Source organism: Hipposideros armiger, unplaced genomic scaffold (genome assembly GCF_001890085.2).
Source record: "Hipposideros armiger isolate ML-2016 unplaced genomic scaffold, ASM189008v1 scaffold_356, whole genome shotgun sequence".
Lineage (NCBI taxonomy): Eukaryota > Metazoa > Chordata > Mammalia > Chiroptera > Hipposideridae > Hipposideros > Hipposideros armiger.
Window position 1 is genome coordinate 570,563 of NW_017731706.1, and position 19,338 is coordinate 589,900.

The following is a 19,338-nucleotide window of genomic DNA, read 5'->3' on the forward strand; positions in this document are numbered from 1 at the left end:
TCAGCCGGCTGCTGTAAAGTTGTGACCGGCCGGCGCGCTCGCGGAGTGGGGATTAGCGGTGGAGGCGCGGGTCCCGAAGCGCCCCTCCTCCCCCGCGCCCCGGCCACCGCGCCCCGGGCCGCCGAGGCGAGCCCTGCGAGTGAGGTCCACGTCCTGTGGGGCGCTGGTGGGGCGGCAGGGACGACGGGGCAGCAGCGGGCGCCTACTTGCTGCTGGGGGGCGATCTGTGGATGGCGGCGAGCTGGGCAGCGGGTGTGTTTGTGGAGTTGTTACCTGGTTAGAGACAGGAAAGCACCACAGACATAGCTCCCTCCCCGGGGAAGACTCCTTGTCCACGCTGGGATGGGGCTGTGTGCGTACGCCTCTCTCTTTTCTCTTTCGGTTTTTGGGGAAGTTGTTACCTGAGCCGGACGCGCGGAGCGTTGAAGCCGGATAATGGAGCTTGGATGGCGCTCGCGGTCTCGGGTGGAAAGGGAGTGGGGGAGGGGACGGGCGGACCGACGGACGCGCGGGTCGGCTGCTTGCTCTGCAGCTGCAGTGTTTATTGATTTGTGCTGATGTGCCGGGGAAATACACACCCCTCGGCCTGGCGTGAGAGTTTTAAATAAATAAATAAATAAATAAATCAGAGATAGAGATCGAGAGAGAGAGAGAGAGACCCGAACATGTGGTTGTTGTTGCACAGTCGCCTTTTCCAGTTTGGAGAGACGTTTGTAAGTTGATTGTATTTTTGCTTATCTCGGGGGCGATTCTGTGCTTTCTCTCCCTCCTGTTCAGCAGCGAAATGTCTGCTGGTTGTTATTGTCTGGACAGTTCCTGTGGCGAGAGGGGCGAGACTTGTCCGCCCGGGGGCGGCAGGAGCGCGGGGAGAGGCCCCCGCCCGCCGGCCGGGTACCTGTTTGTATAATAATGGGCGGCAACAGCCCTGCCGCCGGCTGCGGCCCAGGCTATATAAGGAATTACACGTACATTTGGACCGAGGGGCTTGTCTGGGTTCTTGCGTTATTTTTAAAACGAGTTTTTAAGAGTAGGGAAATAAATGCGCCTATAATGCAATCGCTGTATCTTCCAGAAAATGAGGAAATACGTGTTTAAGTAAAAACTCGCGCGCGCGCGCCCCCCGCCCCACCCCCCGCGCCCGGGCTCCCTTTCTCCCTCCCCTATGGGATGCGAAACGCGAGGTTTTGTAACCTTTCCTGGCAATTTTAGATTTTGTGTGGGATTTCCTGTCTAGAAGCAGATACGAAGGTTTTAAGCTGTTTCAAGACGTTTCTTACCAATCGTAAACATATTTTAATATATTTGAGCCAACATTAAAATCACTGCTTTCATGAATGATTGTAGGTATTCAAATAAACATTTGCATTTAAAAGCATCAACCAATTATGATTGATAACTAATATTTTGTATCCTCGTTGTGAGAGATGACTTGTTACAGCAAGGAGCAGAGCATAGGCTATTGCAATTTTAATTTCCTGTTTTAGCGTCAAATAGTGCGTGTTCTATATTGAGCTGTTGCCGCTGTTGCTGATGTGGCTTTATGAAAGGTAAGTTGCTTCGGAAAGGGCTGTTCGCTTTTTACCTTATTTAAAATGTTCATCGCCATAGAAAGGGGCTTTTCTTGTTGCTGACGACATGTGTGTGACATGTGAGTCTGAACCACCCAGCGTCTGTGCAGCTGCTGTAAACATGTTTACCTGAGCAGGAAAGAATGGATTTTTCTCCTAAAGATCCTGCGATGTGAATATTACACCCATAAGGCATATCAACAGATGACTAAAGGGGGAAAAAAGCTATCCTGAAAGGTACTTGAAATCAGCAGGAAAAAGAGGTTCTCGGTCGCTGCAGCAAATGGCAACTTGTGCAGGTAGAAAAAAGATGGTGTTTAGTTTTCTCCTGCATGTATGTCAGCCCCCTCCTGTCTGCTGCTTTCATTCTCAAGGGAGGGATTTATTTACCACGCTTACTGTCAGTGTTTTTCCTTTGTGTTTAATATTAGAAAAACAGATTTGGGGCTGCTTAGCACAAAATGTCTTGTCTGCAGTATGCATTAGTCTGAGAAAACAAAAGGTGTTTAAGATAGCACTATACTACTACAGGTATCTTCCATTTTCATCACTTTTGGCTCTGTCCTTGTATTTCTTTTTGTTCTCAAATGCATTTTATCTATTGCTGATGATTGCTGCCATGCTATTTGATTAAGCCTTATAATTTTCAAATTAAAAATGAAGTTATATATGCCATTGTGAAATCTCGGGGTAGGTGCTGGTTAATATTTCTTAGCAACGCAATCATATTTAAGTTGCAGTTGTTTATTGGAGAGAATCGCATGGAAAAACGTGAACTCTTAAATCTTTTTAATGAAGGAATAAATGATGTATACACTGGCAGGTAGTCATGGAGGTACTTTATGCTATTTATATGTAAATAATTTTTTGTTCATTTTAAAATAAGGTATGCAGATTTAACTGCTAAGCCTCCAGTAAAATATTTTAATTTCCTTTCTGGAATATATCTGCAGAGTAGGATATTAATGGGAGAATCAAGTAATGTAACTTGACAGGGGTAAACCAATTGAGCAAGGTGTGGCCAAAGCATCAAACCTTATATAGTAACTTTATGGTAATGATGTTAGTCATCTATAAAAGAGTGGCATTAGAATTGCTTAAGTCAATTTTTTACCATTTATAATGTAATGCTTTGTTATATTTAAAAAATCTGTTTTCTCATTTTCCACTTGTGTGGTTTTCATATGTATGTGTGTGTATGTATGTATGTATGTATGTATGTATTTTGGAGAAATGTACTCTAGCTACTAATGACCACATGATGATTAATTTACTTTAGATGGAATAGCAGGTACATATCTTCCTGTCATTTGCACCATTTCCACTTGCTGTCTTTGGAAACCACCAGTAGAGGATGCTAACAAAAATGATTATTGGTGTAGTAGCACCATAACTCTGTTTATCTCCTGTTGATTGGGACCTCTGTATTGATTGGGACCTTTGGTGTAATTGTGAGTCTTACTGTTATTTCAAACTAGCCCTGGGTAAATTAGACATAAGCATTTTCTAGTCTGCTAGGACTGGAAAGAGGTAGAGATGTTTTAACTTGAACGTTTTTATAAATTTGAGCTTTTTAAATCTTGAAATTGAGTTTGCTATCAATTTAGTCTTCCTTTAGACAAGTCGTATTACTTCCCTTTTAAAAAAAATCTTTTGTTTTAGGTTGTTAGGTTTGGAGAACATGTAATGATTGGTCCATATTTATTTTGCATATTTACTATACTTTTTAATCTCTTTTTTTATTCATAGTAAGAGGCCTCAAAATATATTTTTAGAGGTCAAAAGATGTAAATGGATAAATACAAGAAAAATTGCAATTAATTGATTGATAATAGGGTGTAATTATTTTCCTGTTACTTAAGTAGACTTAAACTATGCATGAGTTGGCAGACAACTACTAACGAAGGTGTTAACTAGCAGTCACTCAGATGTTAGTGATTTTTAGATTATATCTTTTCCTTCCCTTTCTATTTAAGAATCAGAATCAGGTAGTATATACATTTTAAACTTATCAATTGTAAATTAACAAATGTAAGTTTGTTTAGCGGTTTTAAATGCAGTGAATAAGTCTCTATTTGTTAATTATTATATGCTTGTATTAAAAGAATCCTTTTCAACAAATATGTAAATTGATATTATAACTTATACATAATTGTACAAGACTTAATGAATTTTGTTATGTCTTTCTGGTTTGTGTCTTTAAATAATTAAGTTAATATAACTGTAAACTTTTGGGAGCCTTTCATTGGTCAAATATTAGAAGTATTCATTTCCCTAATTATTTTTAATGGTGTTTCTATAAATATGCCAGTACCAGTACCATAATGCAATAGTAATACTGTTTATTGTGAATTAGGTAAAATTACCTGAATTTTCAGGTAAGCCTGTGTGAATTTCTCATTTTAGTACATCATGGTTCTTCGTGCGCACGCGCACGCTTATGTGTGTGTGTGTGTGTGTGTGTGTGTGTGTATAAATATAGTTTTACATTTCCTGACAGATATTTCTTGGATTTGGTGGTCTCCGAATTCCCAGAGCTCAGTAGTGACTAGGGACGATTCACTTACTTTTTCTATGAACTGGGGAGCTTTACCACAAAAGCCATGACATTCATAATTATAGCATGAAGCAAAACTTAAAATATCTTATCAATCAAAAGGATCAATCACTTGTTAAGATGACCCTCATATAAAAAGCATAAGAAATAATTTGGTTAGTACTTTTTTCTTTCTCTAGTATCCAGTATTGTTGAAATGCCATACCGTGTGTTTGCAATTTTAGTCGCTTTGAAACGTGGTGAGAAAGTTCTACAAAATTGGGAATATTTAAAAAATAATAGCGTACTTATTTCTCATAGTTGTGTTTTTATTTTTCCCCCTTTTTTGCTTTCTCCTGTATAAATCACTTCTAAGCATGTGATTAGAGCCAGATGTAAACACAGATGCACTATCATGTGGAATTACAGTATATTGTTAGCTACTCCTAACTACCTGTATTGAATTGCAGTAGAGAAGAAAAAAAATTGTGCAGATGCTGGGAGAAGATATGTATTAATGTGCAAAAGTGTAATGAGATATTAGAGGACTTGATGAAATTGTATAAATAATATTTAGTATTGAAAAAAGTTAATCTTTGTGGCTTGATCACTAATTTATGAGGCAATGCATATTCATTTCTAATAGAGACATAAGCTAAAATAAAAGCTCATTGTTGAAAGAAAATTTTTAAAATTTAAGTTAGAAAAGTACCCTGATTAGGAAATATAATGAAATGATTTTTAAAAATACTTTTAAAAGGCTACATGTTATATGTATTACCTGCTAAGTAATCATTGAACTAGATTTAAGTTAAACATAGAAAATAAATGGATATACACCTAGTAGAAAAAGTTTTGTAGCAACCCAAGTTAAAACCAAATCTGATCTATTATTATGCAGGCATTGCTGTAGGAAATTATATTTTCCTTTGAATGGGGCAGTGTTTTGAGAATTGTATTCCTAAAGGGAGCTTTCTTAGAACATCAGCTTAACAAATAAAAATTTTCATTATGTTGTGAGCAATGTCTAGATTTTAACCTTGATGGAGGTGGTTATACTGAAACTGGGCTGCTTGAAAATATGGCAATATACTATACTACTTAAATAGCAAAATGCTCTACTAAGTAAAATTTGTCTTAAGATCGTTTCCAGAGGAACAAAAATAATATTTAGAACTCACTTCATTAATTTTGTTAAAACATATTTTGGACTATATCATTTAGGTGTAGATAAATTGAAAGATTCCAAAAGGGAAGGGGGGAAAAGCCAAGTTCAAGTCTATATTTGTATTATAGCTATGATATGTTGTTAAATTCTTGATTTTTCATCCTCTAAGAAGTCATTTTTTTCTCACTTGTCTCTTCAATCATCTTCCTGTTATTTAATACATGTCCTGTTATTTAATTCATGTTCACTAACCTACAATATATCGTAATTTTCTTAAGGTCTTTATATCCATTTAATCTACAGCTCTGATTGAATGTTTGGTTTTTTTGTTAAATGCTGAGTGTGACTGGATTGTTGATTTTTAAGAAATCATTCTCTTGGAATCTTAGAATTTTTTAATATGGAAGGGACCTTTAGAGATCATTTTTTTCCTCAAAATTGATACAGATAAGCTGAAATTTACAGCCTTGAAGTAGAAACTAGGTAAGATCTTTTTAGCATGTGTCTTGAGAGGCATTAATAGTGACATGTGGAATAGCTCATGGTAAAATCCTTTCAGGAGTAGATTGTTTGAACCTGGGCTCAAGTTAACCCTGCTCTGCCTTAGATACTTGAAAAGGTTGTGAAAATCACTGTATCTCTTTAATATTTTCTTTTTTCTACCCTGAAAAACTAAGTTGCTATTCACTCCTATTTGCTACATAACTTTTCTAAATCTCCTGAATATGCTCATTTTTTTTTACTTTTGGGAGGGGCAGGGAGGGAATAATTGGAGGAGAGAGAATAATTTCATATGAATAAATACTAGCTAAGAAAATAAATGAAATAATTTTGGAGCTGGAGGGATTTGGTAGAATTATCCAAATCCATTTGGGCAGAAAAGTAAACAGATTCAAAGAGGTAAAAGGACTTTGCCAAGTTCCTATTACTAGTTAGCTTGGACTAGGTTACAGCTTTTCAGGTTCATAGCTTAGTATTCCTTTTATTAGACCATTTGGTAACAAGCAGAAACTAGATCCCATGAATTTTCAAATTTATCATAGTTAAAACCAAAATATTGGGTAGAATGCGCAATCATCAGAAAAAGGAATTTCTAATCCATTTACATAAATCCATAAATGTAATAGTTAATAATACTATATCACTTAAAACGCTTCAGACTCAGGGAGTTAGTGTTAATTAGAAGCATACTCTCATTATTTGGATTATAACTTTTCCTCTTCATTCTCAGTCTCAACTGCCATTCACTCTGTTCTTCCCAACCCTTGCTTATACCCAATCTAAGGTTTTTTTATATATGTACTTGCCTCTGTTCTAGTAAAATTATGTAGTTCTTTGTGTGTTTTGTAACTGCTGTTGTGCTCTATATTTTACTTTCTTCACTCAGCATGTTTGAGATCTGTTCATGTTGTTGCACATACATGCAGTTCATTGTTTCTAACTGCAGTATTTCATGGTTTGCCTCTAGCACAAGTTACCGTATTTCCCCATGTATAAGATGCTCCCGTGTATAAGACGCACCTTAATTTTGGGGCCCAAAATTTGAAAAAATGTATTATATAAAGTAATTGAACTCAAGTTTTATTCATCATAAAATTCATACAACTTACCACTTGCGGGAAATGCAAGTAAAACAATCTACAACCACTGTATAAGATGCACCCAATTTTTAGACCCCAAATTTTTCAGAAAAGGGCACATCTTATACATGGGGAAATACGGTATGTATCAATTCCCCTAACGATGGATGCCCAGGTTGACTCAGGTCTTGGGTACAAATTATTTTGTCATAAACATCTTTCTATATGTTGCTAATGGCTATGAAAGAGTTTTTCTGGGGACATGTATCCAGGCATGGTAATGCTAGGTTATAGGTTAGTCTTATATGTAGTATCACTAAATTCTGCCAGATTGTTTCTAAAATGGCTATACCATTGTTTACCCTTATCAACAATGTATAAAAATTCGAATTTTCTCACATTTTGCCAGTTTTTGGTATTGTTCACATCCTACATGTTGTTAATTTGACAGTTAAATAGAATCTCACTGTTGCTTTCGTATATGTTTCTGTGTTTGCGGCGGAGATTGATCATGTCTTCATATCCTTACTACCATTTGTGTTACCCTTTCCATGTCTGGCCTGTTCATATCCTTTGCCCTTTTTTTTAGTTGGGTTTCCACATCTTACTAACTTTCCAGAGTTCTCTGTGTATTTGAGAGATTAATTCCTTGGTGGTTTTATTTCCTAGTGTGTCAGTCATCTATTGATTTGACTATGGTACAGGAATCGCTAATTTTAATGTATTTAAATATGTCAGATTTTGACTTTGTAGATAGTGAGAACTCCATCCTAATCCATAAATTGCAAAGATATTCTTCTAATAGTTTTGTAGTTTTACATTTTAAATCTAGGTCCTTGATGTGTCTGGGGTTTACCTTTTGACTATAGCATTTCTTTTCTCAGAGGAGCAAACATAGTGGTCAAGAGTTTGGACTGATCCTGTAATTTACTAGCTGAGTCACCTTGGCCAAGTTACTTAGTCTCCCTATGCTTGAATTTCCCCATATGTAATATGGGGATGATAATCTCAGAGTTGGGAAGGTTAAATGAGAGTATGAAGCACTGCACCTAATACATGTTTTAAACGTTCAATAAATGTTTGTTTAAAATTTTTGCTTATATTATTAGATTAAGCTTATTTGTTTTAAATACATTTTGTATCAATTGACACTTAATTTCTTATCCTCTTGTCCAATAGTTGTTCTAACGGCCATCTAGCAGGATGTTGTTGTAAAATTTGTTCATTGTTTCTGCAGGTTTGACCTTAAGCATTGCTTAGCTGTTCTAGCCCAAATGATAAGGCTGTTTGTTAAGTCAGTAATAGAATAGTAATACACACTGAAGCTCATATTAATGCTATTTGTGACTGCTATTTATCCAAGGAAGGCTGCTTTGGACTCTCTTGAAGGGGCATTATATTGAGAAAGACCTCACCATTTACTTCTATGTAAAATATTGACATGGACTTGAAGGATAATGCCCTAGTGTTATTTCATTGCATAAAGAACTCAAGCCCAAGGAAGCTAAACTTTATTCTCTATATGAAAAGCCTAAGGAGTGTGGAGTCCACAGCTTTTCATTTGGTTTGGGATATATTTAAGAAGATGGTTGTCTTACTATGTTCTTGTGGTATAGATCAAGGAAATCCTGAGACAACAGTTAAAGTTATTCCGTGTGTGTGTGTGTTTTAATAAACTTTATTGAAGTGCAAATATACACCATTATGAATGTACATTTTGATAAGTTTTGACATACTTATACAACTGTGTAATCACCACCACAATCAAGATATAGAACATTTCCATTATCCCCCTAAAGTTCCCTTGTACCTCTCAGTCAGTCCTCTCCACCTCTGGCCCAAGCAACCAATAATGTTTTTTACCACTAGAGATTAGGTTTACTGTTTATAGAGTTTCATATAAACAGAATCATACAGTATGTACTCTTTTGTCTGCCTTCTTTTGCACAGCATGTTTTTGAGATTCATCCATATTATTGCATGTATCTATAATACATTCTTTTTTTGTATTGCTGAGTAGTATCCTCTTGCATGAATATATCACAATTTATTTATCCATTCACCTACAATGAATTTACTATTTGGGTTTTTGATTCTTTGCCATAGAATAAAGCTTCTGTGAACATTCACTTACAAAGTTTTGCACAGGTATATGCTTATATTTCTTGTAGATAAATACCCAGAAATAGACTTCCTGGGTCATATACTAAATGTATGTTTAACTTTGTAAGAAACTGCCACACTGTTTTCGAAAGTGCTTGTAATATTTTATATTTCTATCAGCAATGTATGTAAAGTTCTAGTTGCCTCAACCCTTGCAAACATTTGTCCATATTTTTAATTTTAGCTATTCCAGTAGATGTGCGGTAGTACCTTTTCACTTTAATTTGGATTTTACTGATAATGATGTTTGAGTATGTTTTGATGTACTTGTGGGCCAATTGTATATTTTCTTTTGTAAACTGTGTTGCAGTCATGTGTCCATTTTTAATTGTATTGCTTGTCTTTACTACTGAGTAATGAGTTCTTTATGTATTTTTGTTGGATGTAGGTATTTAAAATATTTTATCCCTTTCAGTGGCTCATCTTTTAATTTTCTTAATATTATCGTTGAAGTGCCAAAGTTGTAAATTTTGATGAAGTCATATTTATAATTTAATTCTTTTAGGCTTTGTGCTTTTTGTGTTCTAAGAAATCTTTGCCCACTCTAAAAAGATGTGCTTCTATGTTTTTTTAAGAAATGTATAGTTTTAACATTTAGTTCTATGATTCATTTCAGGTTAATTTTTGTCTATACCCTGTTTTGTTCTTCATCTACAAGTCTGCCTGAAACAGTCTTGAGTAGTTTGCTGAAGACAAAAACTTGGTCTCATCAAAATTCAGTATGAGAATTTCTATTTGAGTTTTAAAAAAATATTTTTCAGGACTCAACTCTGAAACAAAGCTAAAGAATGTAGAGGAACAAAATCCTACTTTTCTGGTTTTATACATTTTTAGATGTAGAGCAATTGTGTTGTGCTCAGTGTTTTCAAAAATTCTCGTGTCCTTTACACATTTGTAATTCATGGAGACACACTTCAGTAAGGCTAAAGTTTCAGGGAAAGATGCCCAAAGAGAATGGCCATAGTTAAGTGGAATGTCAATGTTATCTTCACCGTCTCTTATTTCCTACATGGTTTCAATTAGTTTAGCACTGTACCAATTCTTTTTTACATTCTGTAGCATTTATTTTTACATGGGGAATTTGTTTAAATCTACAATTTATCTTGAGTTTATTACAGGACATAATTTTATTTTTTTGACATGAAAATTACTCAACCATCTCTAAATTCCTTACATAAGGGTTCCCTGCTGTTCTGCTGAAGCTGCAGTGTAAAGGTCTCCAGTTACTTCCAAGACCCATGAACCTTTCTCTGTCTTATTTGACTTCCCTGTATTTGATGTTGTTGACTCTGCTGGAAGGTTTTGCTTCCTCAGCTTCCATGTTATTACTCTTGTTTTCTCATCTCTTCCCATTCTTTCTTAGAGCTTCCTCTTTGGTGTTATCCAGGGCTGCTTCTCTTCTCACTGGATATGCTCTACCTAGAAGCCTGACCCAACCCAACTCTCTTAGTTTTAGCTATGCTGATGTTTTCAAAATCTTTATCTCTTGCCCAGAACTAGACTGAGCTTGAAATATACGTATACAGTTGTCTCCACCTATTTATCCCACAGGATTCATAAACTTCACATGTCCAAAGTTGAACTATATAAATCCTTTTATCTCCCACTTACACTTGCTTTCCTTCTGCATTCACTGTCTTCTTAGTGCAACTGCCAGTGTTTACGCTTCCAAGTTAAAACCTAGGGTTAACCTTTCCTCTCATAACCTGATAATCAAATGTGTCATTTCTGCCTCGGGAATAGCTCTCACATCAGTCTTTTCCTCTCCATTTCTATTTCTGTTGCTTTAGGATCCTCCTTTTTCACCCAAACTCTTATACTAGCCTATTGTTTCCACTCTTCCTCTGTCATGCATGCTGCTGCCAAAATTATCTTTGTAAAAAGAGAAAAGTCTGATTCAGTCATTCTACCAATTACATCCCTTCCCTGGTTCTTTATTAACATACTGGATAAAACTAAGATCCTTAGCATAACACACAGATCCTGATTTATGATCCTTCCCATTGATACTATTTCCATCTATCTGCTGCCCACCTCCCACCTACTATCTACCACCCATAGATCCCTTTATCTACAAGCTTTTTCCTCCATGCCTTTGAATATATTTTTGTCCCCTATACCTGAAACATACTTCCTTTTTCACTACCCTATGTTTTCTGGTGCATTTTGAAAAGTGAACAGGACTTCATCTCATTTACTTCTTCCAAAATGCTTTCTCTAATCCCTTTTCCATTTGTCATGGAAAGTTCTCTTCTGTTACACCTGTGAATCTTTTTTATACTTACATTATTGTACTTATTCTACTGTATTATGGTTTGTTCATTTGTCATCTTCCCTGATTATGGTTTCCTTTAGAATGGAGACTGTCTTACTCATCTTAGCATGCCAGCAGGTGGGAGTAGTAGTTGCAGTTATAGCATGACACACATAGCACCTACTACACGTATATCATTACTGTATGCCAGGTGCTGCTCTAAGTGCTTTACATTTATTAGCTCATTTGATTCTCACAATAATCCCATTACTATTTTTAGACCCTTTTCACAGATGAGGAAACAGCAAAGAAAGATTACATAATGTACCCAGAGTCACACAGCCAATAAGCAGAACAGGGACTTGAATCCATTTAGTCTGACTTTTGAATCTGTGCTTTCTGCCACTGCTTTATTGCATCCCGGTGCCTCTGACACATGGTAGACATTCAATGCTTGTTGAAGGAATGATTAAAAATTTTACTGCCCTGTTCCCCTCTGTCCCAAAGGTATCTTGAAAAACTTAGTAAGATGTACTTAGGCTTTGTTTTCTTGTATTTCATGAATATTTAAAAGCATATACATCTGAGTTTGTTATATATTATTTTTAATTGGAAATTGAGAGTTTTTTCAGTCCATTCTTAGATTGGTGATTTTTCATTTAAATTGAAATAGTATTTCCTTTAACTTTTTGTCCCATAAAAGGTAACTTATACATCAAATAAAGCTACTCTTACCTTGGCATTAATTATTATCATGCCAGTTAATTTGGTATAAATACTTCTTGATTTTTGGCTACATACTTTACCCCTCATTTTGTGTCGCTAAAGAAAAAATGTTTTGTTACTTTGAAGTTGATTACGGATACATTTATTTACTTACTCATATTTGTCTTTTTCACGCCCTAGAAAAACATGTATGTCACTGGACTAACTCCCATGTAATTCTTGTTTTTAAGATAGTATTTTTCTATCTGACTTTTGTATTCCTTTTTATCACCTATTTCTATTTCTTGAAAATTCATTATAACTACCGCATTTTGCCATGTATAATGTGCACATTTTTACCCAAATTTGTGAGGGAAAAATAAGGATGCTCATTATACATGGGTAGTACTAATTCCATATCTATATAAATGTTTTTAATCATTTTATTTATGCTTATGAGTTAAAAGTATAACTCTAGAAATCAATAGCAATATCCATATGCAAAATAATACCCTGGAATACAATAATCAGTTTTGTTGAACTTAACGACAAACTTGCAACAAAGAGTTTTTGCCCTTCTATGATGTGTAGATATCATAAATTTGTTACTGGCATGTAAAATTTCTTGTACCTTGTATCTGTTCTTGTGTTTTGTAATTATTTGTTACATAAAATTTCTTGTGCCATAATATGTTAAAAAATAAATACTAAAATTCCTTTATAATACAAAAACAAGTACCTAAATGTAAACAAATAAAAATTTGAATTAAAAAATTAAAATGGAAGATTTTTTTCCCTGGAAATTTTGATAAAAAACATGGGTGCATATTATACATGGGGGAGAGCATTATACATGGCAAAATATGGTAACTTGTATCTTACTTTTTTTTTTTTTTTTAGTTTCAGGTGTACAAAACAATGCAATAGTTATCCTTTTCACCCCTCACAAAGTGACAACCCCCCTTTCCCACCCATTGCTCCCCCACCCCCAATATCATATATATCTATTACAATTTCATTGACTCCATTCCCACACTGTAATCCACGTCCCATGACCATATATGTATTAAATTATAGTTGACATATATTATTATTCATCGGCAGCTTCAGATGTACAGTGCAGTGGTCAGGCCTCTACACCATCTATGAAGTGGTCTCCCTAACAAGACATGAGTCCATCTGGCCCCCTAAAAAGTCTTTACAACATTATTGATTATATTCCCCAGACTGTATTTTCTATCCGAGGCCATATTGTAGTTACCAATTTATGTTGTCTCGTCCCTTCCCCTTCTCCTTCATCCCCACCCCCTCTCAACTAGCAGCCATCAGTTTTTCCTCTGTGCCTTTGAGACTATTTCTGTTTACTTATTTATTCAGTTCTTTAGATTCCACATATAAGTGAGATCATATGGTATTTGTCTTTCTCTGACTGACTTATTTCACTAGCATAATGTTCTCTAGGTCCATCCATATTGTTGCAAATGGTATGATTTCCTTCTTTATAGCTGAGTAATACTCCATTGTGTAAACGTACTACAGTTTCTTAATCCAGTCACCTACTGATGGGCATTTTGATTGTTTCCAAGTCTTGGCTATTGTAAATAGTGCTGAATTGAACATAGGGGTGCATATATTTTTTCAAATTAACATCTTGGGTTTTTCTGGATAAATACCTAAGAGTGGAATTGCTGGGTCATAACTTACCTTTTGTTTTTAAAGCTCTCACCTTTTTATACTCCATTTGGCTCTGTGTCTGGCTTGAACATTCTAGATATTAATGCATAATTCCTTCTGATCTGGTATCCTTAGGTGCATTTATAGAAAGAGTATTGAACTGGGAGAAGTTTTAGATTCTAATATTAAATCTGCCATTAATTGGTCTATGAAATTGGGGAAATGAATCAGGTTATTTGGGCCTACGTTTGTTCATCTGTAGAATAACTATGGAAGATTACTGTGTGGCAATGAGACTCTGAAGATGAAACATGTAGTATTTTGCCATAAAGAGCTTACAGTGTAGCAGGGAAGAAAAATAGGAAAACTGTTAGAATATAGTTTGGTAACTGATGTGATACTCTGCTCCACAAACAGAGAGGGAATGGATGTCTTAAAGGATGTGAAAGTTGTGGGGAGTTGCTAAAGGTCTTGCAGCAGGGAGTGACATGATTATATAATTCATTATGTTATCTTCTTTATGTATTAAATGTTAAATGATTCAAAATTATATATGCTTGCTTTACTGAAAGTGGGAAAACTATAAAATTAAAAGCTAATTTTTCTTGTTTCCTGAGTTTTTGCTTATATATACTATAATGCTAGTAGATTCACATAGTATTTGCTCTGAAATGGTGCCGCCACCACCATCACTATCACCATTATCACTTCTACAGTATCATCACTATCAATACATAAAAGGCTTACTTTACTAGAGACGAAATTGGCCTTGGTTAGAGTTGGGTACCGAAATCTGTGTACCGAGTTTGCTTTGCATTTCTGAACTCTGCACTCTTGTGAGGAATTCTGTATTTTTATTTCTTCTTTCCAAATCAATAAATCACAACCCATACAAAAGTGTTGTAGACTTAGAGTCCTAAGGAATAAGATGGTTTTACTGCCATTGATTATGGTTATCCAAAGGTGCAAAATCCTGTGTTGAGTATTACTAGATAGTTTTCGAGATTATTTCTGGCATTTATTAATGGTCCTGTGTGGAGCTCCCTCTTATAAACCTGTTACATGTACTTTAATATCAGTTCTCTACCATAGATATTTTATAAAATAAAGTTAGATGATCCTTGCAATTCTTTTGGATAACATGATCCCAGTACCTGCTTGCCTATGATATATGCGGCTAATTAGTGAGCTGGCTTTTATTGTCCACATTGAAATAACTGGACATCTACAAAACTTGCAGATTCCAAATAAAATAAAATTTTACTTACCTGGATGTTTCTCATTCAAAACAGCTGTAGGCCTGGTATATGTTTATCTTATTGAACAAAAATATTCATTTTTATTTTTTATTTTTTATTATTTTGCTACAAGATAGATTAAAACCAGTGCCTTTTTTAACACTAGGTGCTGACGAAAATGCACTTTATCATGTTTCAACCACTATATTAATAATTCTTATGTAAACAGTAGTCTTATCTATAGATCAGCTTTCTACATATTCCACATGTGACCTAATTTATGTTAATTAAGGGGGTTTTGTGCTCTATATGTTATATACTATACATATTTAGTTAAAACTTTATAACTTAACCTCATTTTACTATGACTCATTTATACTTTTTAAAAGATTTATTGGGGTGACAATGGTTAGTAAAATTACATAGGTTTCAGGTGTACAATTCTGTAATACATCATCTATGTATTACATTATGTGTTCACCACCCAGAGTCAGTTCTCCTCCCATCACCATATATTTGACCTTCTTTACCCTGTCCTATCTGCCCTCCCCCTTTACCCTCTGGTAACCACTGAACTATTTTCTGTGTCTATAAGTTTTTGTTTCTTTGTTTGTCTTGTTCCTTTATTGCTTTCAGTTTTATATCTCAAATATCAGTGAAGTCATGTGGTTCTTGACTTTTTCTGTCTGACTTATTTTGCTTAGCATGATAATCTCAAGATCCATCCCTGTTGTCACAAATGGCACTATTTCATGTTTTCTTATGGCAGAATAGTATTCCATTGTGTATAAATACCACATCTTCTTTATCCAGTCATCTGTGGAAACACACTTTGGTTGTTTCCATATCTTGGTCACCATATTATAACTTATTTATATGCTTAACTTCCCTTATGTACCATGTGTGACAATAGTAAAACTTAATTGTTATAAAATGCTATATAATTTTAACTTTTACCATGTCAAGCTTTTTCGGTGGGGAGCATCCTCTCTTTTTCATAACAGATGGGTATGGAGTTTTACTGTACTGACATCAAAAAATGGTTTAGGGCAGTAAGATAGACTGTAATAGCCTAGTCTTTGGTGATATATTAAGCATGTGGGGGAGGTAAGCAAGGTGTTAACCATTTTAAGGTTTCACGGCCACACTAACCCTATCTTATGTCCATCTGAGTTGTATAAACCCTGGGGATTGCCACCTGTCCTTAGTGTATTTGGTTGAGTCAGCAGTCAGGTAACAGTAGTGGTCATACTTCCACCATTATTATTCTCTGAGTTTCTGATCACCATAGTCACACAGATGAGTGGTGTCAGATGGATGGTCTGAGTGTAAGAAGGGTAAAGAACACAGGAAATGGTAAATATGGTAGGTATAGACAAACTATAAAACTTGGGAGGAGGGTTAAATTATTGAATAACTATAGACTTTGGTAAGTTATGTATTCATGTTAAAAATTATGAAACAAGGAATAAAAATTAGAAATAATGTGTGTATCTTGCCAACTAATAGGGAAATAAAATGAGAAGAAATACTCAATTTAAAAGGACAAGGAAGGAGAAGAAAAGCACAGAAAAGAGAAGACAAGTAGAAAGCACAGAATAACATTGTAGTAATAAATGCAAATATATTAGTAATTACAGTGCATCATTGACAAAATGCTCTAGGTAACAGAAACTGATTGTCAGATTGAATTTTTTTAAAATCTAGTTATATGCTGTTTATAAGAAACATACCTTTAAAAAAGGATTTAGAAAATTTGAAAATAAACAGGACAAAAAAAGGTATGCCTGACAATACTTGAAAGGTTGTGTTGTGTAGCTATATTAATATCATGTAAAGTTGACTTTAGGGGTAAAAAAAACTAACCTGGAAAGTGAGGGTTACTAAATGATGATAAAAGGATAAAAGAAATAATAATATATTTTCAAAATATATTAAGCCAAAAATAGGACCACAGAAGAAACAGGCAAATCTGTCACAATTGTGAGGTATGTAAAATAATCTCTCTTAAGAAATGTTGGAGCAAACAGATAAAAAAATTTAATAATAGCATTTACAAATTTGCTATAATGGACATTTATAGAACATTGCATCTCAGAATTCTTTTAAAAAATTCTTTAAAAAAATTTTAAAGCACACAAGGCATTTACAAAAAATGATAACATTCTGGCCGAATGCAACCTATTTTAACAAATTTCAGTAGATCGGCATCATACTGCGTTTTCTGTTTACAATGCCATTAACTGTACTACGCGCTTTCTTTGTATGTTTGGAAATTAAGATGTATTATATACAAATAAATCACGGGTCAAAAAACTTGTAAGAAATATTAGAAAAATTTATAATTTAACAGTAATAAAAGACTATCAGCTTGTGTGCTATAGCTTAAGTGATACTTTATGGAAATTTATAGACTTTAATGCTTATATAATGAGAATAAATGCTGAAAAATAATTGCAGTCTTAAGAATTAGACGAATAAAAGAATACACCCCCAGTTAAAGTTAACAGAAAATAAATATAAATTAATAAAATAGAAAACAAAAGTAAACCAAAGAGGAAACAATGCAGCTAAAAATAGATTATTTGAAAAGACTAACAAAATTGAAACCTGCTGGATTCATCAAGGGAAAGTATAGTCCCAAGCAGTATCTGGAATGAAAAAATGGATGTTACTACATGTTTTAGGAATGATCATCTTTATGCTAATATAGTTGAAAGCTTAGATCAAATGGTTACTTCTTAGAAAAATATAGGTCACATTGGCTCAAGACGGAATAGAAAATTAAATAGTCTTAAAATATAAAAGAAGAAAATTCTCACAAACTACCAGCTCCACACAGGTTACTAGCAAGTTCTACAAAACACCCAAGGCATAATAGCAAGATCCTCATTAAGAAAACTTGATCTGTAATGGCATTGGTATTACCTGTTAGTGGAGACAGGATGGCTCTTTCAGTAATTGGGGTAGTTAATTAAGTGGGAAAAATTGAATTGGACCACTACCTCATTATTTAGAGAAATCAATTGGGCTGGATTATAGATCTAACTCTTATATGTATAAGGTAAAGGTATAATTAAGGTAAAACTATATAACACTTTTTAAAGTAATAGAGTAGAATGTTTTCATGACTTTGAAAAATATGATATAAATGCATAAAACATACAGCAAAAGATTGGTAAATAGGACTACATCAAAAGTAATAATTTCTTTCCACCAGTAGGTATCATAATAGATTGGGGATTAGTAGTCAGCACATACAAAGTTTTGCCACATAGTGATATAAAGACAACTTAGTAGAAAACTGAGAAAAGGACTTGAATATGCACTTCATAAAAGAATAAACTCATTTGGCCAGTAAGCATAATACGATACTCAACCTCATGAGTAATCAGGGAAATGTGTATTAAAACCAAATGAGAAGGCATGTCACGCCTCCTGCATTCTCAGAAATTAAAAGCCAAATGGAGCAACGGGAACACTTAGGAAGTGTTGTGATAATATTAATTAGTACATTTACTAGAAAAGCAATTGACATTATTACAGAAAGTCGAAGATGCACATACACTGTGATCAGTATCTCCATTCCTAAGTACGCATATGTCTTACAGAAACCTCTCTGCGAGGTATCAGGTTATATATGTAGTTGTTTGTATAGCACTATTTATAATAACAAAACAACAAAACACTCAAATATCAACAGTAGGATGAATAGTGGTATATTCATACAATGGAATGCTATATAATACTGAAAATGAATGAATTACAGCTATGCTCAACAACTTGGATTATCTCGGGAATATAATGTTGGAACAAAACAAACCTTAGAAGAATATACAGCATGATTTCAGTTATATAAAATTCAAGAACATGCAAAATGAAGTAATGTATGGTTTAAGGATACAATATAGTATAACTCTTAAAGGGAATGATAAATATAAAATTTAGGGATGAGCGAATAACATGAGTTTGGGGAGGGACACAAGAGTACATATAAAATGTAAGGGTAAATCAAATATTTGTTTTATACCTTAAACTTATTTTATAAAGTTATTAATTAATATTTAATCTTAATTATTACTGATATTGTACTTAATAGAGCATAATATTATAATTTCTACCCCTGGGTGTGAGATACTCCAAGATGTATTCATTTCAAGACATACAGACAATTTTAGTTCTTTTACATTTTTCTAAGTATTAAATTTACATGTTTTTCTACCTTCATAAATTTTTCGTTTATTGACCACATTGTAAGAAGTTTGAGAAAGGCATTGCCTTACCTTATATTTTTCTAATTTAAAATATGTACAGTGTCTATTTTTACAACTGCATTTGTGCATATAACATTTTGTTTCATAATATTACTATTTTGTTTTATTTATCAAACACATAATAGTGTTCATGTGTCAGGCACTATTCTAAGCACTTTAGAAATATTAACTCATTTAA

General features: G+C 34.4%; 1 protein-coding gene across 11 annotated transcripts in view; it reads left to right on the top strand.

Annotated features, from left to right (window-relative positions):
* The window catches only part of ZEB1 (zinc finger E-box binding homeobox 1), a 179,090-nt gene that overhangs the window by 1,294 nt on the left and 158,458 nt on the right, over window positions 1-19,338 (top strand). For 4 of the 11 annotated variants that reach the window (XM_019661618.1, XM_019661615.1, XM_019661609.1 and 1 more), the window contains exon 1: window positions 1,149-1,547. The exons of 3 other annotated variants lie outside the window; for them this stretch is intronic. Coding sequence is in view for 6 of the 8 variants with exons in the window: in XM_019661609.1 (XP_019517154.1) it covers window positions 1,541-1,547 (7 nt within the window). In the remaining 2 variants the exon portion in view is untranslated. Of the gene's footprint in view, window positions 1-1,148; window positions 1,548-1,640; window positions 1,868-19,338 lie in introns of those variants that run through there. 4 more of the 11 variants (XM_019661607.1, XM_019661608.1, XM_019661612.1 and 1 more) reach the window with 2 other exon arrangements.